Source organism: Onychomys torridus, chromosome 8, assembly GCF_903995425.1.
Source record: "Onychomys torridus chromosome 8, mOncTor1.1, whole genome shotgun sequence".
NCBI classification, from domain to species: Eukaryota; Metazoa; Chordata; class Mammalia; order Rodentia; family Cricetidae; genus Onychomys; species Onychomys torridus.
This window is the reverse complement of record NC_050450.1, coordinates 103,947,973-103,965,942: the sequence shown is the minus strand read 5'-3', so window position 1 is coordinate 103,965,942 and position 17,970 is coordinate 103,947,973. Positions and strand designations below refer to the sequence as shown.

At 53.0% G+C, this 17,970-nt stretch overlaps 3 protein-coding genes across 6 annotated transcripts in view; all 3 read left to right on the top strand.

The window, feature by feature from the left end:
* Nucleotides 1-1,312, top strand: part of Fbf1 (Fas binding factor 1) — a 28,541-nt gene extending 27,229 nt beyond the window's left edge. The window contains 1 exon segment of the mRNA XM_036195781.1: nucleotides 160-1,312. Coding sequence (XP_036051674.1) covers nucleotides 160-243 — 84 coding nt within the window. The 3' untranslated portion in view covers nucleotides 244-1,312.
* A 2,936-nt stretch (nucleotides 1,313-4,248) lies between these two features.
* Mrpl38 (mitochondrial ribosomal protein L38) lies at nucleotides 4,249-14,777 on the top strand. Of its 4 annotated transcripts, none has more exons than XM_036197006.1 (10): nucleotides 4,260-4,857; nucleotides 4,960-5,139; nucleotides 6,695-6,829; nucleotides 6,901-7,109; nucleotides 7,508-7,580; nucleotides 7,709-7,754; nucleotides 9,407-9,565; nucleotides 9,755-9,891; nucleotides 10,018-10,180; nucleotides 14,759-14,777. In XM_036197006.1, the coding sequence occupies exons 1-9, from the start codon at nucleotides 4,548-4,550 to the stop codon at nucleotides 10,152-10,154; spliced, it is 1,386 nt and encodes a 461-aa protein (XP_036052899.1). In that variant the 5' UTR covers nucleotides 4,260-4,547; the 3' UTR covers nucleotides 10,155-10,180; nucleotides 14,759-14,777. The 4 variants fall into 4 exon arrangements, with proteins under 4 accessions (XP_036052900.1, XP_036052899.1, XP_036052898.1 ...); XM_036197005.1 differs by lacking the exon at nucleotides 14,759-14,777 and adding an exon at nucleotides 10,316-10,931; XM_036197004.1 differs by lacking the exon at nucleotides 14,759-14,777 and having other exon boundaries at nucleotides 4,261-4,857; nucleotides 10,018-10,309.
* Trim65 (tripartite motif containing 65) lies at nucleotides 11,237-17,002 on the top strand. Its single transcript, XM_036197003.1, has 6 exons — nucleotides 11,237-12,226; nucleotides 14,759-14,854; nucleotides 15,097-15,330; nucleotides 15,412-15,586; nucleotides 15,701-15,766; nucleotides 16,280-17,002. Exons 1-6 carry the CDS (start codon nucleotides 11,807-11,809, stop codon nucleotides 16,852-16,854), a joined length of 1,566 nt encoding a protein of 521 aa, XP_036052896.1. The 5' UTR covers nucleotides 11,237-11,806; the 3' UTR covers nucleotides 16,855-17,002.
* Nucleotides 17,003-17,970: the final 968 nt, after the last annotated feature.

The following is a 17,970-nucleotide window of genomic DNA, read 5'->3' as shown; positions in this document are numbered from 1 at the left end:
CTGACATCGTAGCCTGTCTCACTCCATGCTTGAGCTCCCACATGCCCCCACTGCTTCCCAATGCCAGGTGAAGGGGTTCCCAAGTGCAGGCTGGCTCCACCAGGGTCAGGAGTCCCTGTCTGCACAGAAGTGTGACACTCATCTGAATCCACCTCACAGGACCATGACTTCCTGGAGAATGAACAGTTCTTCCTGGAAACTCTGAAGAAAGCGCCCTACAATATGGCATACCATTCTGCCTGAAAATACCCACTGCCTCCTCAGCAAGTATCTGGCCCTAGAGCTCTTTCCCACTGCTGCCCAGCTCCCACTTCCATGGAAAAGGTTCCCAGGAAGGTGGCGCACTATCCAGAGTCTGATTACAACTTTTTGTGTGGACAGGGTATCTGTGTGTTCTTCCCAGGCACTATGACCTGCAGCTGAGAGGCAGCTGGTGCCTTCCCCTGGGAGCAATAACAGCAAGGCTGTCTCACCACCCATCACCCACTCTTGTCCATAGTAAGGCCCCAGCTCATCACCCTCTTCTACAGGACAGGCACTGGGGATCCTTATGCCTGGCCTCATCTCAGGGCAGTAGGGTGGGACACAAAGAACAGCCTTCTACTTTTCAGACTGATAGGTCCCCTCCCAAATGGGGAGAAGGGCCTCCAAGCTGAGTGATTGGGAGGCCTGGCCAAGGACAAGGATGGCATTGTGCTGGAGGGCACCATACCCAGACAGCTTCCAGTTTGGTGTTTGTGGGATTCATCCAGCACTTACCCCACTCTCAGGCTGCCTGCACACATCCCGTCTCTTTCCCGTTACTTCCTGGTGAGCACCTAGCTCATCTTGAACACCAGCTTCTTCCTCCCCATCCAAGTCCCCACCAGGGGTGGGATGGGGAGCTGTGGACCACAGAGGGTGTATGGGGAAGCAGAGGAGGCAGGAAGATGTTGAGAGCTAGGGCCTCTGCCTGGAAATGGGTTAGCACTGAGGCCTGTGAGAGGCCACACAGCTGAGCTGCTGCTGCCCTCCACTGTCTAGTGTGCTAAAACCCTCTCATAGGGTATCAGGAGAGGGGCGGGAGAGGGCAAATGATCCAGAAGGACTCGGAAAGAAACTGCAGTTGCTCCTACAGCAGCTTCCATTCAGGAGCACTCCTTGCTTTCCACCTGAGGGTATGTCCACAGGAGCAGGTGGGCAGAGGAGCAATGCCTGAGAGGATGAAGCAGAGCCCACTTCTGCTCTCGGGACCATTCCAAAGGAGCCTAATCCTCTAGCCAACGATTTGCAGCCTTGGTCTCAGATCCATTAAACTGCTCTATTCTTTGGGGTTCTGTTTTGGTTTTGTATTGCTGGGGGTCACGCCGAGGGCTGCACACATGGTAGGCAAATGCTCTTCCTCTGAGTTCATCTGCTAAGTTCCTGTTATCTGGATCCTTAGAGTTTCCAGTGCCCATTGGAATGTGTCCTTAGAACATGTTTGCCCTGGCCAGTTGTGGGGACTCACATGTGTAATCTCAGCGCTCAAGTGGCTGAGCAAGTGAGATTGCCTCAAGTTTGAGACAAGTCTAAGCTACAGAATGTTCCAAGTCAGATCAGCTGGACTACAGAATAAGTGGTGGCACACACCTTTAATCCCAGCACTCAGGAGGTAGAGGCATCGGATCTCTGAGTTCAAGGCCACACTGGTCTGCAGAGTGAGTTCCAGAGTAGCCAGGGCTACCTTTCTCACAAAACAAAATGAAATACAATGTTTGCTTTATGCTCCTGCTATTTGGTGCAAAACAGTCCACAGGCAGGTGCTTCTGCAGAAAGCTGACCGAAAGTGGCCAGGCCCAGGCTTCTGTGACCTCATACCCTTTCCTCTGGCATCTGCAGTCCTTCAGCACACCTGGAGGGAGCAATTCACCACCTCTACCTCAAGGGTGGAAGAGGAGACTTGGGGACCTCGAACTCGGCAAAAAGTGACAAAGCAGCAGGGCCTGGGGAGGAGAATGTGACAGACAGTGCAAGTATAATGAACAACATTGCATCTGTAGCTGGTGCCTGTAAAAGGACTGAGCAAGCCTGGGACTCAGTCCTCCCATCACACAAGCAGGCCAGAGTCAAACCTGTATGAAGAGTTGAGGGTCTGAAGATGAGTGATGAGCTGGCATATACGGGGCCATCTTGCATTTTTGTTTGCCATTAAGTGAAGGGACAGTGGGTAACTTCCAGTGCAGGAGAAGGAAGGCACTACAAAGAGTCCCCCAACCCTTGGTCTTCCCGAGCAATGAAGCTTAGACTTAGGGAGAGGATGTAGCAGCCTTGGTTACCTTGTCCAACATAAAACCTTGAGAAGTTTGAGCTTTTTAGGGCAATCAGTGCTCACTGAAGCTTACAAAGTACATTTGCATTTCTAAAATGTGTGTGTGTTTTCGTGTTCCACATGTGGGTGCCTAAGGGGACCATAAGAGGACATTGGATCCCCTACAGGCAGTTGAGAGGCACCAGTGTGGGTGCTGGGAACCAAACTCAAGTCCTCTGGAAGAACAGCATGCACTCTTACCCAACAGCTGAACCATCTCTCTAGCCCCATATTTACATATTGGAAAATCCATTGTGGCCACGAGCTACAAACTAGACAAGAGGGGCGGAAGTGAGAATAGGGTGAGTGTGTGTGTGTGTCAGAAGGCTGGTGCTGCACCTGACACAGTAGAGAGGGGGTACAGAAAAGTGCTCCTAGGGACCTGAACATGCATCAGAAAGGAAAATGTGAAGAGGAACCCAAATCTCTGACTTATGTGACAGGGCCGCAGCATCACTCAGATGACCAGTGCCCACATGCCTGTAATCTCAGCATTCAGGAGGCTGGGGTAAGAGGATTGTTATGAAGTGGAGCAGTGGTGATGCACACCTTTAATCCCAGCGCTTGGGAGGCAGAGGCAGGCGGATCTCTGTGAGTTGGTGATCAGCCTGGTCTATAGAGGGAGTTCCAGGACAACCAGGGCTACACAAAGTAACCCTGTCTTGAAAAAACAAAAAGACAAACAAAAGGATTTGCCATGAGTTCACCTCTAGTCAGACTATAAATGCCAAGGTGGGTAGGGATACATAGAAAACCCTAACTCATTTAAAATTAATATTAATATTGTTGGAGCTGCTGCTTCCAGTCAGGACATGTGGATCCATGCTAGGCCTTTCAAACAGCTGAAATCCAAGCCCCTCTCTTCAGAGCTTCCCAGACAGGGAGAATGAAAAACAGGCTACCTGGTTAAGCAATGAGCCTCCACACATTCCTTAGACCCCATGTGTCTTCCGCAGTACAAGAGCAGAGAAGAGAGCTTAGAGGCTCATGTATGAGAATTCAGAAACAAAAGGCTAAAACAGTGAGACTTTCTAAGCACACTGCAGGATGCATTCAGTTCCCCTAACACTCAGTGGGAACCTTTCAATAAGCATCAACTCCTCAGGACATCTGAGCCTCACTCACCCTGACCTGTGAACTCCCACACTTGTCAGACAGCCGGTGCTCATTGTTGGAGGAATTAGAAGTGATGGTGAGTATCAACAAAACATGGCATATCAAGTTGCAAGAAGACTAAGCACCTCCCCATATATTAAGGCTGGGCAAGGAGACCTGTATGAGGAGTGGGGTCCCAAAAGGCAGTAAAAGAGTCAGAGACGGCCCCTGCTCCCACTGTTAAGAGTCCCACAGGAGGACCAAGCTATACAGCTGTAACATAAATGTAGAGTGCCTAAGTCGCAAAACAGAAACGGAGGGGGAGTGGATTGGGGCATGGGAACAGAAGAGAGTGGGAGGAGAAGGGGGAGGGGAAACTGGCCCGGATGTAAAATAAATAGGGTTTTTTGTTTTTTGTTTTGTTTTGTTTTGTTTTGTTTTTCGAGACAGGGTTTCTCTGTGTAGCTTTGCGCCTTTCCTGGAACTCACTTGGTAGCCCAGGCTGGCCTCGAACTCAGATCTGCCTGTCTCTGCCTCCCGAGTGCTGGGATTAAAGGCGTGCGCCACCGACGCCCGGCCATAAGTTTTTTCTTTTCTTTCTTTTTTTTTTTTAAAGTACAGAAAAAGCTGCAGCAGTGGTGGCAAGAGGTTTAGCTGTCTGGAAGCAAAGAAGTCTAAGATGCAGCCATTTATGCTGGATATAGAGACCCCATTGCATTTCAGTGTGAGCTAGAGGGTCAGACTTCTGCTAATAGAGCAAGTGGTTGTCATCAGCCTGAACTTGGGATGTCAGGACCTCCTGGAAGGACCACTTCGAGGCAGGCAGGTCACAGAGGGGACAGACATAACAGTGTGGGGAGAAGCTGAGGAAGTGCAGCTTCGCCCTATTGGAAGCGTGGGTTCCAGGGCAGAGCTGAGGCTGGGACAGAAGCAGATTATAACCTGGAGATGATCAAGAGATAACAGATACATCAGCGTGCAAATCCTCCTAACAGATCTTTGAAGTGAGCACTATTATTATCTGCTGTATTCCCCTCTAGAATCCTCCCCATCAATCATGGGAAGAGGAATTTGAGAGAAATCCCCGGGATCAAAACCCATAGTTGTTCTTGGAGCTACCCATATGTGCTGCCGCCTGATGGCAGCTCTCAGCCCCGGCGCAGCTTGTATCCCTTTCGCCCCTGGAAATAAGGTGATGGAGCTTTCAGAATTGAGTCCGCAGGGTTGGGTCTGCCGAGGTCGGGGCGGAGCTGGGAGGAGCGGGGCGGAGCCTGCCGAGGAGCGGGGCGGAGCCTCCCGCGGGCGCGCAGGCTTCTGCCTGGCCACCTCTGGGTCCTCCCGGCGTCTTTGGCGACCCCAGTGGAAGATGGCGGCGCCCTGGTGGCGTGCGGCGTTGTTCGCGAGTGGGAGATGCCGGGGCTTGAGCACCTCGGGTGAGTGGTGTGGGGTTAGGGAGCTCTGGGGCTCCTGTAGCTCCAGCCCTGGGCTTCAGCGGGGGCCTGGCGCCCGCCTGACACCCCGGTCCCTGCCCTCAGCCTCCCTCAGCCGCCGGACACCTCCTCTCGGGCCTATGCCCAACGAGCACATTGACGTGAGCAACCTGGAGCGGCTGGAGAAGTACCGGAGCTTCGAGCGGTACCGCCGGCGGGCGGAGCAGGAGGCGCGGGCCCCGCACTGGTGGCGGACCTACCGGGAGCATTTCGTGAAGGAGACAGGTGCGGGGGCGACGGGAGCGGGGCTGTGCACCCGGGACCCGCTAGCGTATTCTCCCGCAGCCTTGGCCCTGTGTGCTCCCGGGGCGAGGGAGGACCAGTTTGCACTCCTGAGGCCAACAATGACCATTAAGCCCCACTAGTTTGCACATCTTTTGGTCTTCCCACTTGGAAAACCCTTTCCTCAACTCTTTTGGTTTTTCGAGACAGGGTTTTTCTGTGTAGTTTTGGTCCCGCCCTGGACTAGCTCTGTAGCCCAGGCTGGCCTCGAACTCACAGAGATCCGCCTGGCTCTGCCTCCCGCGTGCGCCACTGGCTCTTCCCCAACTCTTAAGCATTCCTTCTAACTCTGACTGAAATCCTTTCCTGACAACTCCGCCCCCATTTCGTGTTGGAACACCCCTCAGTGTTCCTAAAATACTCTGCCACACCGTGTCCTGTCTTCCAGCCTCCCCACAAAGAGTTGGCACCCTGAGCGCAGAAACTTGCCTGGCATGCCCATCACTGGATCCTTGCACCCACACAGTGCATGACACTATGTGGATAGTAATTTGTTAAGTGAAATTAAGCCTGGGAACAGTGATTTAGGGACCCAGCCTTAAAGAATTTAGTCTTGGCCGGGTGGTGGTGGTGGCAGCGCACGCCTGTAATCCCAGCACTCGGGAGGCAGAGGCAGGTTGGTCTCTGAGTTCAATGCCAACCTGGTCTACAGAGTGAGTCCAGGTCGGGCTCCAAAGCTACAGAGAAACCCTGTCTCGAAAAACAAAAACAAAACAAAAAAAAATAATAATAATAAAATAATAATAATAATAATAATAATAATAAAATAAAAGAATTTACTCTTAGTATGTATTGCTTTTATTCTGAGACAGGGTCTTGTCATGTAGGATGGCCTGGAATAACTGCAATCTAGACTGGCCTTAGACATGGAGTCCCAGGACCCGAACAAAACATTGTGACCTAGTCTAGATATCAGGAGCCACAGTTTTACCTTCTAGCTGATTTTCTTACTGGCTGAGCCCTGTTCAGGTCTGGTAAGCAGATTGCACAGGTTAGTTCTGTGGGTCACAGGGATAGTTCCATCAAAACCTGAAGTAGCGGAGCAAGGGGACTAGATAAAGACAGGCTGCTTAACAAAGAGCTTTGATTCTGGGTCAGGGAGATGGACCAGTCAGTAAAGTGTCTGCCTGCACCTACCCCACCCTCAAAGCATGGGGGCCTGAGGTAGGATCTCCAGTATCCACACAGAGGACGTTTAGGGGCTACATCTAACCCCAGTGCTGGGGGTAGCCTCACAGGCAGATCTCCGGAGTTCCTTGGCCAGCTAGTCTAGCCAGTCATCAAGCTCCAGGTTCAGTGAGAGACTCTGTCTCAAAGGTGGTGTACACCTTTAATCTCGCACTTGGGAGGCAGAGGCAAGCACATCTCTGTGACTTCAAGGCCAGGCTGATCTACAAAGCAAGTTCCAGGACAGCCAGGGTTACATAGAGTGAACCAACACACACACTCAAATTTAAAGATTTGGTCCTGCTTACCCCATCATGTCTTACTTTTCTAGATCCCAAAGACAAAATTGACATTGGACTGCCCCCATCCCGGGTCATCCGGACTCAACAGCTACAGGATCGGAAACATTTTATAAGGGAGCTTCGAGCCAACGTAGAAGAAGAACGGGCAGCCCGCCTCCGCACAGGTGAGCCACCCAGAAGAGGGGCCCCAGGTACACACTCCCCACTGTATCCAAACTGTGCTGTTCCTCCCCAGCCAGCATCTCACTGGAGGCGGTGCGGGCCGAGTGGGAGAGGACCTGCGGTCCCTACCACAAGCAGCGTCTGGCCGAGTATTATGGCCTCTACCAAGACCTGTTCCACGGTGCCACTTTTGTGCCCAGGGTCCCCCTTCACGTGGCTTATGCTGTGGGAGAAGAGGACCTGGTCCCAGTGTATCATGGCAATGAAGTGACTCCGGCTGAGGTAATAGTTGCTGTTTCTCCATGCTCTGTGTGCATGGGCACACCAGGCGTGGCATCAGTGTGTGGGGCTGAAGTTTTGTTACTCTGTGTCTTTGATTTCCTGGAAGTAAACACCCTGAAAGTCACAGGATAAGACAAAGAGAAGTGCCATCTGTGCCTGTTCTGTAGCAGCCGCTCTTTGGAGTGGCCTCCATGTGTCCTGGTACATGGTCCTATGGTTCAGATCTCAGGATGAACAGTGGGCAGTCCGTAAACATCTCTTTCCCTATCGATGTCTGAGGAGTTGTCAGGGTCCTGGTTTGAGTCAGCGTGGGTACTCACTTCCACAGTGCCCCTGCAAACTCCAGCCTTCTCTAGAGAAACCTGAGGTGAGGGTGAGTGCTCCTCTCTCCCTGCTAGGCTTCCCAGGCCCCAGAGGTGACCTATGAGGCAGACAAGGATTCCTTATGGACACTACTACTTACCAACTTAGGTAGGTGTCAGGGGCCATCTGGCCTCCAGCCTCCCTTCCCTGAGCCAAGAACCCTGGGATCTGGGCAGGTGGCACACTCCAGCCCTGGGGCTCCTTTGAAATGAGGGTCTCTCTGTGTTTCTGTGCAGATGGACACCTGCTGGAGCCCGATGCTGAGTATGTTCATTGGCTGCTGTGAGTATCTGGGTGGGAAGCCAGCCAGGGGATTCCAGGAGGCCCTGGAAGTGTTGGCCCTGGGATTCAAGTATATACTTAACACAAGTACAGGAGAAAATGGCAGAAGCCAGGTGTGGTGACACAGCCTTTAATCCTAACACCCTGGAGGCATAGGCAAGCAGATCTCGCTGTGAGTTTGACATTACATAATGAGACCCTTTCTTAAAAAAAAAAAAAAAAAAAAAAAAAAAGGTGCAGTAGGTCCTGCCAATCCTCACAAGCATCTGTATTGATCTGAGCTATTTTCTGTCCTATGAAATTGGAGATGTCGCCATGTGTTTTACCTACCCAGGGGGTGCTGGAACAATCAGCGGAGAAAAGGGCCATGGCAGCTCATCATGGCAGCTCAAACACTCAGCCCATGGGTGTTTCCGCCCTGAGCAGTCCGTGTTGGGCTTGGGCTCTGAGCACAGGCCTGGGCAGAGGTCATGCAATGCCGTGAGCTTTGGCAATCCCTCTGTAGTGGAAACCAGGAACTGGGGAGCTGGCTTCTTCCTTGCCTGTACTGCCCCCAACTGCAGTCATCAGCCTGTTTAGCAGGGCTCTCTGGAGGGTTGTGGTTGGGCAGGGGATACAGTGGCTACCACAGCATCAGGCTGGGAAACTGACTGACATGACCCTAGGGCATGGAAAGAAAAGCTGCCCAAAGATGGTGTGGCTTCCTGACCTAAATGATGGGCAGACGACACCCTGGTTCCCATTCCTTGAGTGAACCAGCTGCTTCATTTTGTCACTGCTGTGTTTTGTTTTGCTTTGCTTTGCTTTTTGCAGAAGACTCCAAACTTAGTCTTTTATCTTTTTAGATTTATTAATTTTATTTCATGTATGTGAACGATTTCATTCTTTTTTTTTCAATACAGGGTTTTTCTGTGTAGCCTTGGCTGTTATATAGAACAGGCTGGCCTTGAACTCATACAGATCCACTTGCCTCTGCCTCCTGAGTGTTGGGATTAAAGGCATGCGCTACCATACTGTGCAAGTATTTTTATATGTGCACCACATGCATGCCTGATGCCTATGTGCTGGGGATGTCTTTCTGTATGATGTGAATGTGTTTCTCTGATTGACTGATAAATAAAATACTGATTGGCAGTAGGCAGGCAGGAAGTATAGTGTAGGCGGGATAAGCAGAGAGGAGAATTCTGGGAAGTGGATGGCAAGGTATAGATTAATAGATAAGAACTAGATAACAAGAAGCCTGCCACAGCCGTATAGTTTATAAGTAATATAAGTCTCTGTGTGTTTACTTGGGTCTGAGCAGCTGCGGGCCTGAGCAGGCTTGGAGAAAACTCCAGCTACACCTATGGCTTTGGATTCCCTGGGAGTTACAGATGGTTTTCAGCCTCCATGTGGAAGCTGGAAATCGAACCTGGGTCCTCTGGCAGAGCAGTCAGTTCTCTTAACCATTGAGCCATCTCTCCAGCCCCTCTGATTTCTGAACCACTTGTGCTCCCTAGTAATGTTTGCAGCCTGTCCCTGAGGTCCTGGAGGTCAGCATGCTAGAGACTGTTCAGGGTCTGGCCTCTGGGGTGACTCTGCTTCTAGGGTGTAATACTCCTGCCACCTCCCTGGCCTGGTAGTTAATGGGTACCTTCCTCCCCTCCGACCAGGACCAACATCCCCAGCAACAGGGTGGCTGAAGGACAGGAGACATGTCCCTACCTCCCCCCCTTCCCTGCTCGAGGCTCTGGCTTCCACCGCTTTGCCTTCTTGCTCTTCAAGCAAGACAAGCCGATCAACTTCTCTGAGGACATGCGACCCTCACCCTGGTAACTTACACCCCTACTTGGACCCTGAGCCCCAAGCCAGCTCCTGGGATGGTAGCTCTTGCTTCGCCCTCCTCTTGGTATAGGCCTGGGGATTGGCAGAGGTTCGGCAGGCTGGGTGGACTCCAGGGGCTTCCCAGGATTGCCTGGAGTGCTCCCTCCCACTCTCAGATGCTGCCCGTCTTGTCACAGCTACCGGCTGGCCCAGCGGACCTTCCGCACTTTTGATTTCTACAAGAAACACCAGGAAGCCATGACTCCAGCTGGCCTAGCTTTCTTCCAGTGCCGCTGGGATGACTCAGTCACCCACACCTTCCACCAGCTTTTAGGTAAGGGTATTTTAGGGCTTGCTGGTCTGGCAGGCCTGAAGGCCAAAGCCTCTCCTGCCTTGACTTGGAAGCCAAGGTGGGCAGTTCCTGGCAGGAGTTCACCCCGGTCCTTTACTTTTCTTGTAGACATGCGGGAACCTGTGTTTGAATTTGTGCGACCACCCCCTTATCACCCCAAACAGAAGCGCTTCCCTCACCAGCAGCCCCTACGCTATCTGGACCGATACAGGGACAGTCATGAGCCCACTTATGGAATCTACTGAGAGGCAGAATTCATTCATCTTAGAGGGTGAGCTGGCCCAGCCGGAAGAAGGTCACACCTCAGGAGAACCAAGCCATCACAGGCCCTTCAGGCCCCGGGGGCTTGCTGGGAGGTGCTTCGATTATGTGTGAATAAAGTAATTTTTCCTCATGCCAATACCAGAACCCCCTCTAGTGAAGCTAGTGCTCCGTGGGTGAGAAGAGGGTGCCATGCAGCCTGGGAGCTGGAGATAACACAAGGGAAGTGAAGCTTTACCTGTCCTATAAATGTTTGAAAGAGACGCCCTGGGTATCAGAACCTTTTCATGGAGGCATTCCTGCCCCTGGGCTGGGGTCCCTGTCAGACCTGGCAACAGCTTGTTTGGGACCTTAGCATAATTTCAGCTCCAGGCAAGGCCTCGAACCCCCACTCTGTGACTAGATGTCTAAAGGAGACCCAGCAGCACGATGGTTCTACCTGCATGGTTAGAAAGATGTCAGCTCTGATTCACATTGCCCAGGAAGGCCCTGGGACCCTACCTGCCCTGCTGGGCTGCAGAGGAAATGATAGTTACCTTATGGATGGGATGCAAAAGCATCTGGGAGACCAGGCACTCGCCCAACAAAGGTTGAGCTGGTGGCTTAGAGGACCCTTGAAGAGGGACAAGTGTTCTGTTCACATAGCTGGGAAAGACCTCAGAGGCCACAAGGGGCTGCAATAGTGAGACCTCATCAGATAAAGAGTAAGGAGTCTCAGCTGTTGTGGTGATGCACACCTTTGGGAGGCAGAGGCAGGCAGATCCCAGCCTGGTCTCCAGAGTTCCAGGATAGCCAGGGCTACACAGAGAAACTTTGTCTGGAAATAAATAAATAAATAACAAAAAGAGAATAGGCAGTCTCTGAAAAAAGGTTAAATGGGTTTTAATGGCCAGAAATTTCCAAATCTTTGGGTTTTTTGTTTGTTTGTTTGTTTGTTTGTTTGTTTGTTTTCTTTTGTTTTTCGAGACAGGGTTTCTCTGTAGCTATGGAGCCTGTCCTGGATCTCGCTCTGTAGACCAGGCTGGCCTCGAACTCACAGAGATCCACCTGCCTCTGCCTCCCGAGTGCTGGGATTGATTACAGGCGTGCACCACCACTGCCCGGCTCTGTATCATTGTCTTAAAAGAATCAAAATTAGACATTTCCCAGAGAAGGGAGATACCCCAGTGCCTAAAATCCTGTTCCAGAAAAACCCACGGTGCCAGGGGTCAGGAGCATTTACCAAGTGTGACCAAGCCCCATACTGGACGACTCTCACTCATTTACTGGCCAAGAAAACACCCCCAGAGATGATATCTCAAGATGGCCCTGGGCCCAGTGGGGTTCCCAGCCTCAGTCCCTGGAAGGTAAGGCCAGATCCTCAGGAGCAGCTGAGAAAGAACGTGGAGCGGCAGAAGCAACACGCGGGTGCTAGAGTGGGACCCGTGGGAGCCGCACCCAGCTCCCGGCGCGTCAGAAGGCGGGCAAGGGTGGCCTGGATCCCTGCCAAGGAACGTTCTAGGCCAACCGAGAGCAGCGCCTCTGCTGTGGGGCACACTGTCGTGTCTTTCTGGGCTGTCCTTCGCCCTTCCGCATCAGTCGCACGGGTAGCCTCGGTCCCTTTAAGAAGTCTGTGCTCCTTGGCCTCGCTTCCGCCATGGCGGCGCAGCCCCTAGAGGACCTAGTGACCTGCTCCATCTGCCTGGATCGCTACCGCGACCCGGTGACGCTGCCTTGCGGGCACAGCTTCTGCGGAGGCTGCATCCAGGACTCATGGCGCTGCTGGGAGAAGACGTGCCCCGAGTGTCGCCAGCCCTTCCCCGAGGTCGCCAAGCTGTGTCGCAGCGTGACACTGAGCACCCTGCTGAAAATGCTGCCCCACGAGCTGCAGGCGCAGGCGGCCGCCATCCCGCGCCCGGAGCCCGGCGCCGGCCACAGCACGCGCTGCCCGCGCCACGGGAGGCCGCTCGAGTTCTTCTGCCGCACCGATGGCCTCTGCGTGTGCAGCGCTTGCACAGTGCACGAGTGTCGCCGCCACGAGCGGGCGCTGCTGGACGTGGAGCGCCGCGTTCGCGAGGTGCGGGATGGGGCCTTCTGGAAGTCGGGGACTGTTCGAGGCCAGACTGGGGCTGCATCAGGAGGCTGCGGGTTTCCATACGAATGAATGAAGTTCCTGATTGAAGAAGCCAGAGTGTTAGGCCAAGGCTGGCCGCCCCGTTTCCTGTGCACGCAGCATACACAGTAGGGAAGGAGGGCTGTGTATAGCAAATCTGTGCTTTCTGCTCTTCAGAGACTGAGGGTCAGATAGTGGACCGGCAAAACCTGAATGTTTCCTTCTACAGAGTCAGCAGGGCCACCCTGTTTAGGAGGAGGAGAAAGAGGTGATCTTTGGGTGACTCCTCAGGGGAGAGGATTTGCCAACCAGAAGAGGAGTGGGAATGCGCGTGCGCAAGGAGCTGGAAGGCTAGCTAGCCTGTTCACTGAGATGGTGGCAGGAGGCAGGTCCCTGAGGTCCCCAAACAGGCTTTCCAGGTCATGGGGGACCAGACCTCGGGGTGGTGTGGTGAGGAGCTGACTCTTCCTCTAGGGATGTGCAGGGCCTCAACTCGAGACAAGGCAATGATGCCGTCAGATTTGGGGATAAGAGGTGAAATCTGGGTGGGGGAAGGGTCACAACTGGAAAGCAACAGAAAGGAGAAAGGGTGGAAGCCCAGTGCCCAGTGGAGATGGGAACGAAGTAGGGACAGCTGGGGAGAGGGGTTTCTGTGGGTGGGGCTGCTCTGTGCTTGGTTTGGGATTTGTAGGATGACAGGCATCTGTTGGAAACTGGGAGGAGTTTCAGGCACTAAGAAAGTTGGAAGCCATTATAGGTCTCTGGAAGAAGTAGAAACTTGCTGGGTAAGGGGAGCCTTGCCTGCAGTTTATACCCTGACAGAGCTGCGGAGATGGTGGCCGGGGCATGGTGGGTTACAGGAAGGAGAGTGGTCTCTAGGTGCTCCATGCTGCTGAGAGGTTTGGTTAGAGGGCAAAAATGACCATGAAATTGGCCCTATGATGGTGGCCCGTGCCCCTGCCCTTGGCCATCTCAGCCAGGGGTGTGAGGCTGAAGTTACCAGGGATGGGACAGAGGAGGAGAGAGGTGTGTTCTAGAGAGTCCCAGGGTGCTGGACATGGACAGAAGGGTGGCTGAGAAGCCTGCGGGACAGGGAGGGAGGGGCAGGGCTCTGGTGGAGGACTTGCACAGTGAGAGATGGGACGTCATAGATGAGGGTGAATGCTTGGGAAGACATTTTGGAGCTGGGGACAGGGCCAGGGTGAGGTCAGAGGAGTGAGCGGCTTTGGAAAGAAAGGGACTTTCGGAGGTTTGGAGCGTGAGCCCTGGAGCTGCTGAAGCCCAGAGAGTAAGGACGGGACGAGCTGGGCACAAAGGTTTGCAGGGAGGTTAAAAGCCCTTGTCAAGGAGGATGCTTCAGCCAGATGGCTCATGCTGGGGGGGGGGGGAACAACGACGGTGACAGGATTTTGCTTGAGAGGACTGAGGCCCAGGAAGTTCAAGGGCCAGCTAGCCTGGCATACACAGTGGCAAGGGAGCCTGTCTCAAAGCAGAAGGCAAGGGCTGAGACACCCAAGGTTACCCTCTGGCCTTCACACATGCAGTGTGGCATTCATCCATTTGTCTACACTTACATAAACTTTACATAAAAATTTTGTTTGTTTTTTCGAGACAAGTTTTCTCTGTGTAACAGTCCTAGCTGTCCTGGAACTCGGTTTGTAGACCAGGCTGGCCTCAAACTCACAGAGATCCACCTGCCTCTGCCTCCCGAGTGCTGGGATTAAAGGTGTGTGCCACCACCACCTGGCTACATAAAAATCTTTATTTGTAAGATTAAAAATAAATAATTAGCTGGCGTGGTGGTGGCACATGCTTTTCATTCCAACATTCTAGAGGCAGAAGTAAGCAGATCCCTGTCAAGTTCAAGATCTGCTTACAAGTCCCAGGCCAGCCAGGGCTATATAGTGAGTGAGACCCTGTCGCAAAGCAGCAATCATAGGGTGTTGGAAGGAGTAGAAGCAGGTAATGAGACTCTCAGCCGGGCATTACACACCAGCTCAGAGCACCAGCACGTGTCTCTAGCTCCTGTGACCGCACCTTTTGGTCCCCAGGGGAAACTGAACTCAACCAAATAATAGGGGTCTTGTCTTCCCTTTGGGCTCTTATGCACTGAACTAATCACTGCTCAGGCAACTCTGGCCATCTCCCTTTCTGCCCCAGACTCTGTTTGTTGCCTGGGGGTGGGGGGGGGTGGACTATGGACCTGAGAAGGTGGGAGAGGGGCTCAGGTCACTCAACCTACAAGAAGTGGGACTGGGACCAGGAGCCGGGTTGTCAGCCCAAGACTTCTGCGTCCCTCACATCCCGGCTCCATGCAGAGAAAGGTCCCTGTCTGGGCCTCCCTGGGACTCCAACCTAGTTCCAGGATTTTAACGGGCAGTCTACCATGAGTGGCAGGAGAGTGCCCAGGATCTGTGTGGATGGTGGTGGTATGAGAACTTTACAGCCAATCCTGGCCTTTTCTCTTGTTGCTTGCCCTCTGGATGGGCGCTGCAGGACCAGCTGAGAGCTAGAGTGGCCGTTGCCCGGCAACAGGTCACCCAGGCTGAGACCCAGCTTCAGGAGCTGCAGCAGCAGAGCAGCCAGATCGAGGTACTTCGCCATGTCCTCATGCTGGGCACTACCATCTGCTCCCTGGGCTGCTTCGAAATGCCTCCCAGCAGCAGGGAGTGGGAAGTTGAGCCAGAAACCAGGCCCCAGTGGGAAGGAGGTTCCAAGGGCTCTGACTGACTCCCTGTGTCCGACTCTTCAAGCCAGTGGGTGACTAAGGACTTAGGCTACCTTGCCATAGTGCCAAGACTGGCCACCCTGAGGTTCCTCCTGTGCTCCCACAGAGTTCAGCCTGTACCCTGACCTCAGTGGTCTCCAGTAGATTCAGCAGCCTGCTACAGGCGCTGGAGAAGCTGCGGGCCTTGACACTGAGGAACATAGAGGTAGCCAAGAAGCAGGCTCTGGATCAGGCTCTGAGTGAGATACAACGGCTAACCAACCACCTGGAGGCCCTGTCCCAGTATGACCACAGTGTCCAGGAGATCCTGGGGCAAGTGGATGACTCCATCTTCTTCCAGGTACCAGATCTCCGGGCAGTGGGTTAGGGCCTTGCTTCCCTGCCTTGCACCCCACTCACTGACACTGCCCCTGGGGTTCAGGAATTACAGCAGCTCTCTGAGCCTGTGGAGTCCCCCGGGCCGCTGCCCGCTCCGCAGTGGGATGAAGAGCAGCAGCTGAACAGCATGAATGAGATGCTTGGCCCACTGTGTGAGCTCCTCCTTGAAGAGAAGCCCCCCAGCGTGGCAGGCAGCGCTGCCCGTGCTGGCCCTGTGGGTAAGGCTGACTTCTCCTTGCCCTCTGGGTCCTACCCTCCCTCCCACTAGTGGGTAGAAGAAGGGAGTCAGGGATCATCCTCACACACTCCCCTGATTCTGCTTTGTTCTTTAGAAGCCTTGGGTCCTCCGCCACCAGTCCCCAGCATGGTGTGTCCACTGAGGAAGAAACTCTGGCAGAGTAAGGAGACCCAATGCCTGTGTGTGTACGTGTGCATGGGTACACCTTTGTGTGCATGGAGAGCATATGTACACTTGCAGATGCCTGTGTATGTATGGGGAGAGGGACCTGCTCTGACTGTCCTGTCCATGGTCCTTCCTGGGCCAGGCTCCACCTCTGCACACCTGTTGCAGGATGTGAACCTTGTCCACATCCACTCTGAGGCAGATGGAGCCAGCACAGTGTTAAAGGGCAGATTCTGACCACCTGGATCTGGGGTCTGTCACAGTTCTCCCACTTAATACTATGTGAACTTAACTCTCTGAGCCTCAGTCCCCCCTCTTATAAAGTGGGGCATGTAGAAGATTCCAGCTCAGAGGTAGCAATGAGCAACTCCCTGGTATGATGATGCCTGGTGCTCTGCCCACAGTATGCCTGGTAGACATTTGAACTGTCCATAAATTGCACCCCAGTAACACTATGCTCTAGGGGAAAATGACACCTTTGCCACTTCTGTTCAACTCTTTCCAACAGATTATCGCAACCTGACCTTTGACCCGGACACTGCCAACCAGTACTTGTACTTGTCCCATGAGGACCAGCAGGTGACACACCATTTCCAGGCCCAGGGCCCAGCCAAGCCAGGCAGCTTCGAGCTGTGGCAGGTGCAATGCACCCAGAGTTTTCAGACTGGACAACACTACTGGGAGGTACATGCCTCTGATCACTCTGTGACGTTGGGTATCACCTACCCAAAACTATCTCGCCGAAAGGTGGGGACCCACACGGACAACATCGGCCGTGGGCCTTCCTCCTGGGGCCTCTGCATCCAGGAGGACAGTATGCAGGCCTGGCACAATGGCAAGGCCCAGCGCCTGCATGGGGTGACTGGACGTCTCCTGGGCATCGATCTGAATTTGACCTCTGGCTACCTCACCTTCTACAGCCTCGAGCCACAGACACAGCGGCTGCATACCTTCCATGCAATTTTCAGCCAGCCTCTCTTCCCCGTCTTCTGGCTCCTAGAGGGGAGGACCCTTACTCTTTGCCATCAGCCCGAGGCCAAGCCACCTCCAGGGCCCAGGGAAGACGTCTCAGCACTCATCTGAGGGAGGCACAGATAGGTGCCACCATGCCTATGTGCCCAAGAGTGGCTCAGCCTCTGACTTGGAGACTGGAGGCCACCATTCTAAAAGGAATAGCTGTTGGCTGCTGTGGGATGGTCTTTCTGTATGCTGTGAATATGTATTGTTACCATTGCTTAATAAATAAGTTGCTTTGGGGCTGGAGAGATGGCTCAGAGATTAAGAGCACTGACTGCTCTTCCAAAGGTCCTGAGTTCAATTCCCAGCACCCACATGGTGGCTCATCAACCATCTGTAATGACATCTGGCACCCTCTTCTGTGTATATAATAAACAAACAAACAAATAAATAAATGAATCTTTTAAAATAAATAAGTTGCTTTGGCCCATGGCAAGGCAGCTTAGAGGCTGGCAGGAAATGCAAGCAGAGGTACAAGGAGGAGAAAGGCAGGGTTGGAGGAGACGCTGGGAGCTGCCAGGGGAAGCAAGATGTGATGCAACACAGGTAAAGCCACCAGACATGTGGCAATACATAGATGAATAGAAATGGGTTAGTTTAAGATGTAAGAGCTAGCTAGCAAGAAGCCTGAGGCATAGACCAAACAGTTTGTAATTAACACATAAGCTTCTGAATAATTATTTTATAAATGGCTGCAGAACAGCAGGTGGGAGAGGTTTGTCTGGACCGTGGGCCCAGGCAATTTGCCCCTATAGTTGGTCTCTCTGTTGACTCCGAGGAGACGAGAGGGGAGCCCCTAAATCAGTTTACTTTTTACTCTCTTTGAAGGGGACAGGGACTGGAAAAAATGAAAAAGGATGCCCCAGCCCCAAGCAAAAGCTAAGTTCTTGGCGTTGCCTAGACTTAGTCAGTGTTCTATTGCTGTGAAGAGACACATGACCAAGGCAGCTCTATAATAAAAGAAAAACATTTAATGGGTCTTGCTTACAGTTTTAGAAGATCAGTCCATGATTATCGTGACAGGAAGCAGACAGAGACACGGTGCTGGAGCAGTAGCTGAGAGCTTTACATCCTGATCCACAGGCACCAGGCAGAGAGGCAGAGAGAGAGACAGACAGACAGACAGACACTGAGTCTGGCATGGAATTTGAAACCTCAAAGCCCACCCCCAGGGGACATCCA

What these genes read in the sequence shown, in the direction of transcription:
- Mrpl38 (XM_036197006.1), top strand. Translation starts at nt 4,548, where the DNA reads ATGTGCTGCCGCCTGATGGCAGCTCTCAGCCCCGGCGCAGCTTGTATC. An exon ending in GAGTATGTTCATTGGCTGCT is followed by an intron (nt 7,755 to 9,406) that starts GTGAGTATCTGG and finishes CCCTCCGACCAG; the next exon opens with GACCAACATCCCCAGCAACA. An exon ending in GACATGCGACCCTCACCCTG is followed by an intron (nt 9,566 to 9,754) that starts GTAACTTACACC and finishes GTCTTGTCACAG; the next exon opens with CTACCGGCTGGCCCAGCGGA.
- Trim65 (XM_036197003.1), top strand. Translation starts at nt 11,807, where the DNA reads ATGGCGGCGCAGCCCCTAGAGGACCTAGTGACCTGCTCCATCTGCCTG. An exon ending in TGCCCGTGCTGGCCCTGTGG is followed by an intron (nt 15,587 to 15,700) that starts GTAAGGCTGACT and finishes TTTGTTCTTTAG; the next exon opens with AAGCCTTGGGTCCTCCGCCA. An exon ending in GAGGAAGAAACTCTGGCAGA is followed by an intron (nt 15,767 to 16,279) that starts GTAAGGAGACCC and finishes TCTTTCCAACAG; the next exon opens with ATTATCGCAACCTGACCTTT.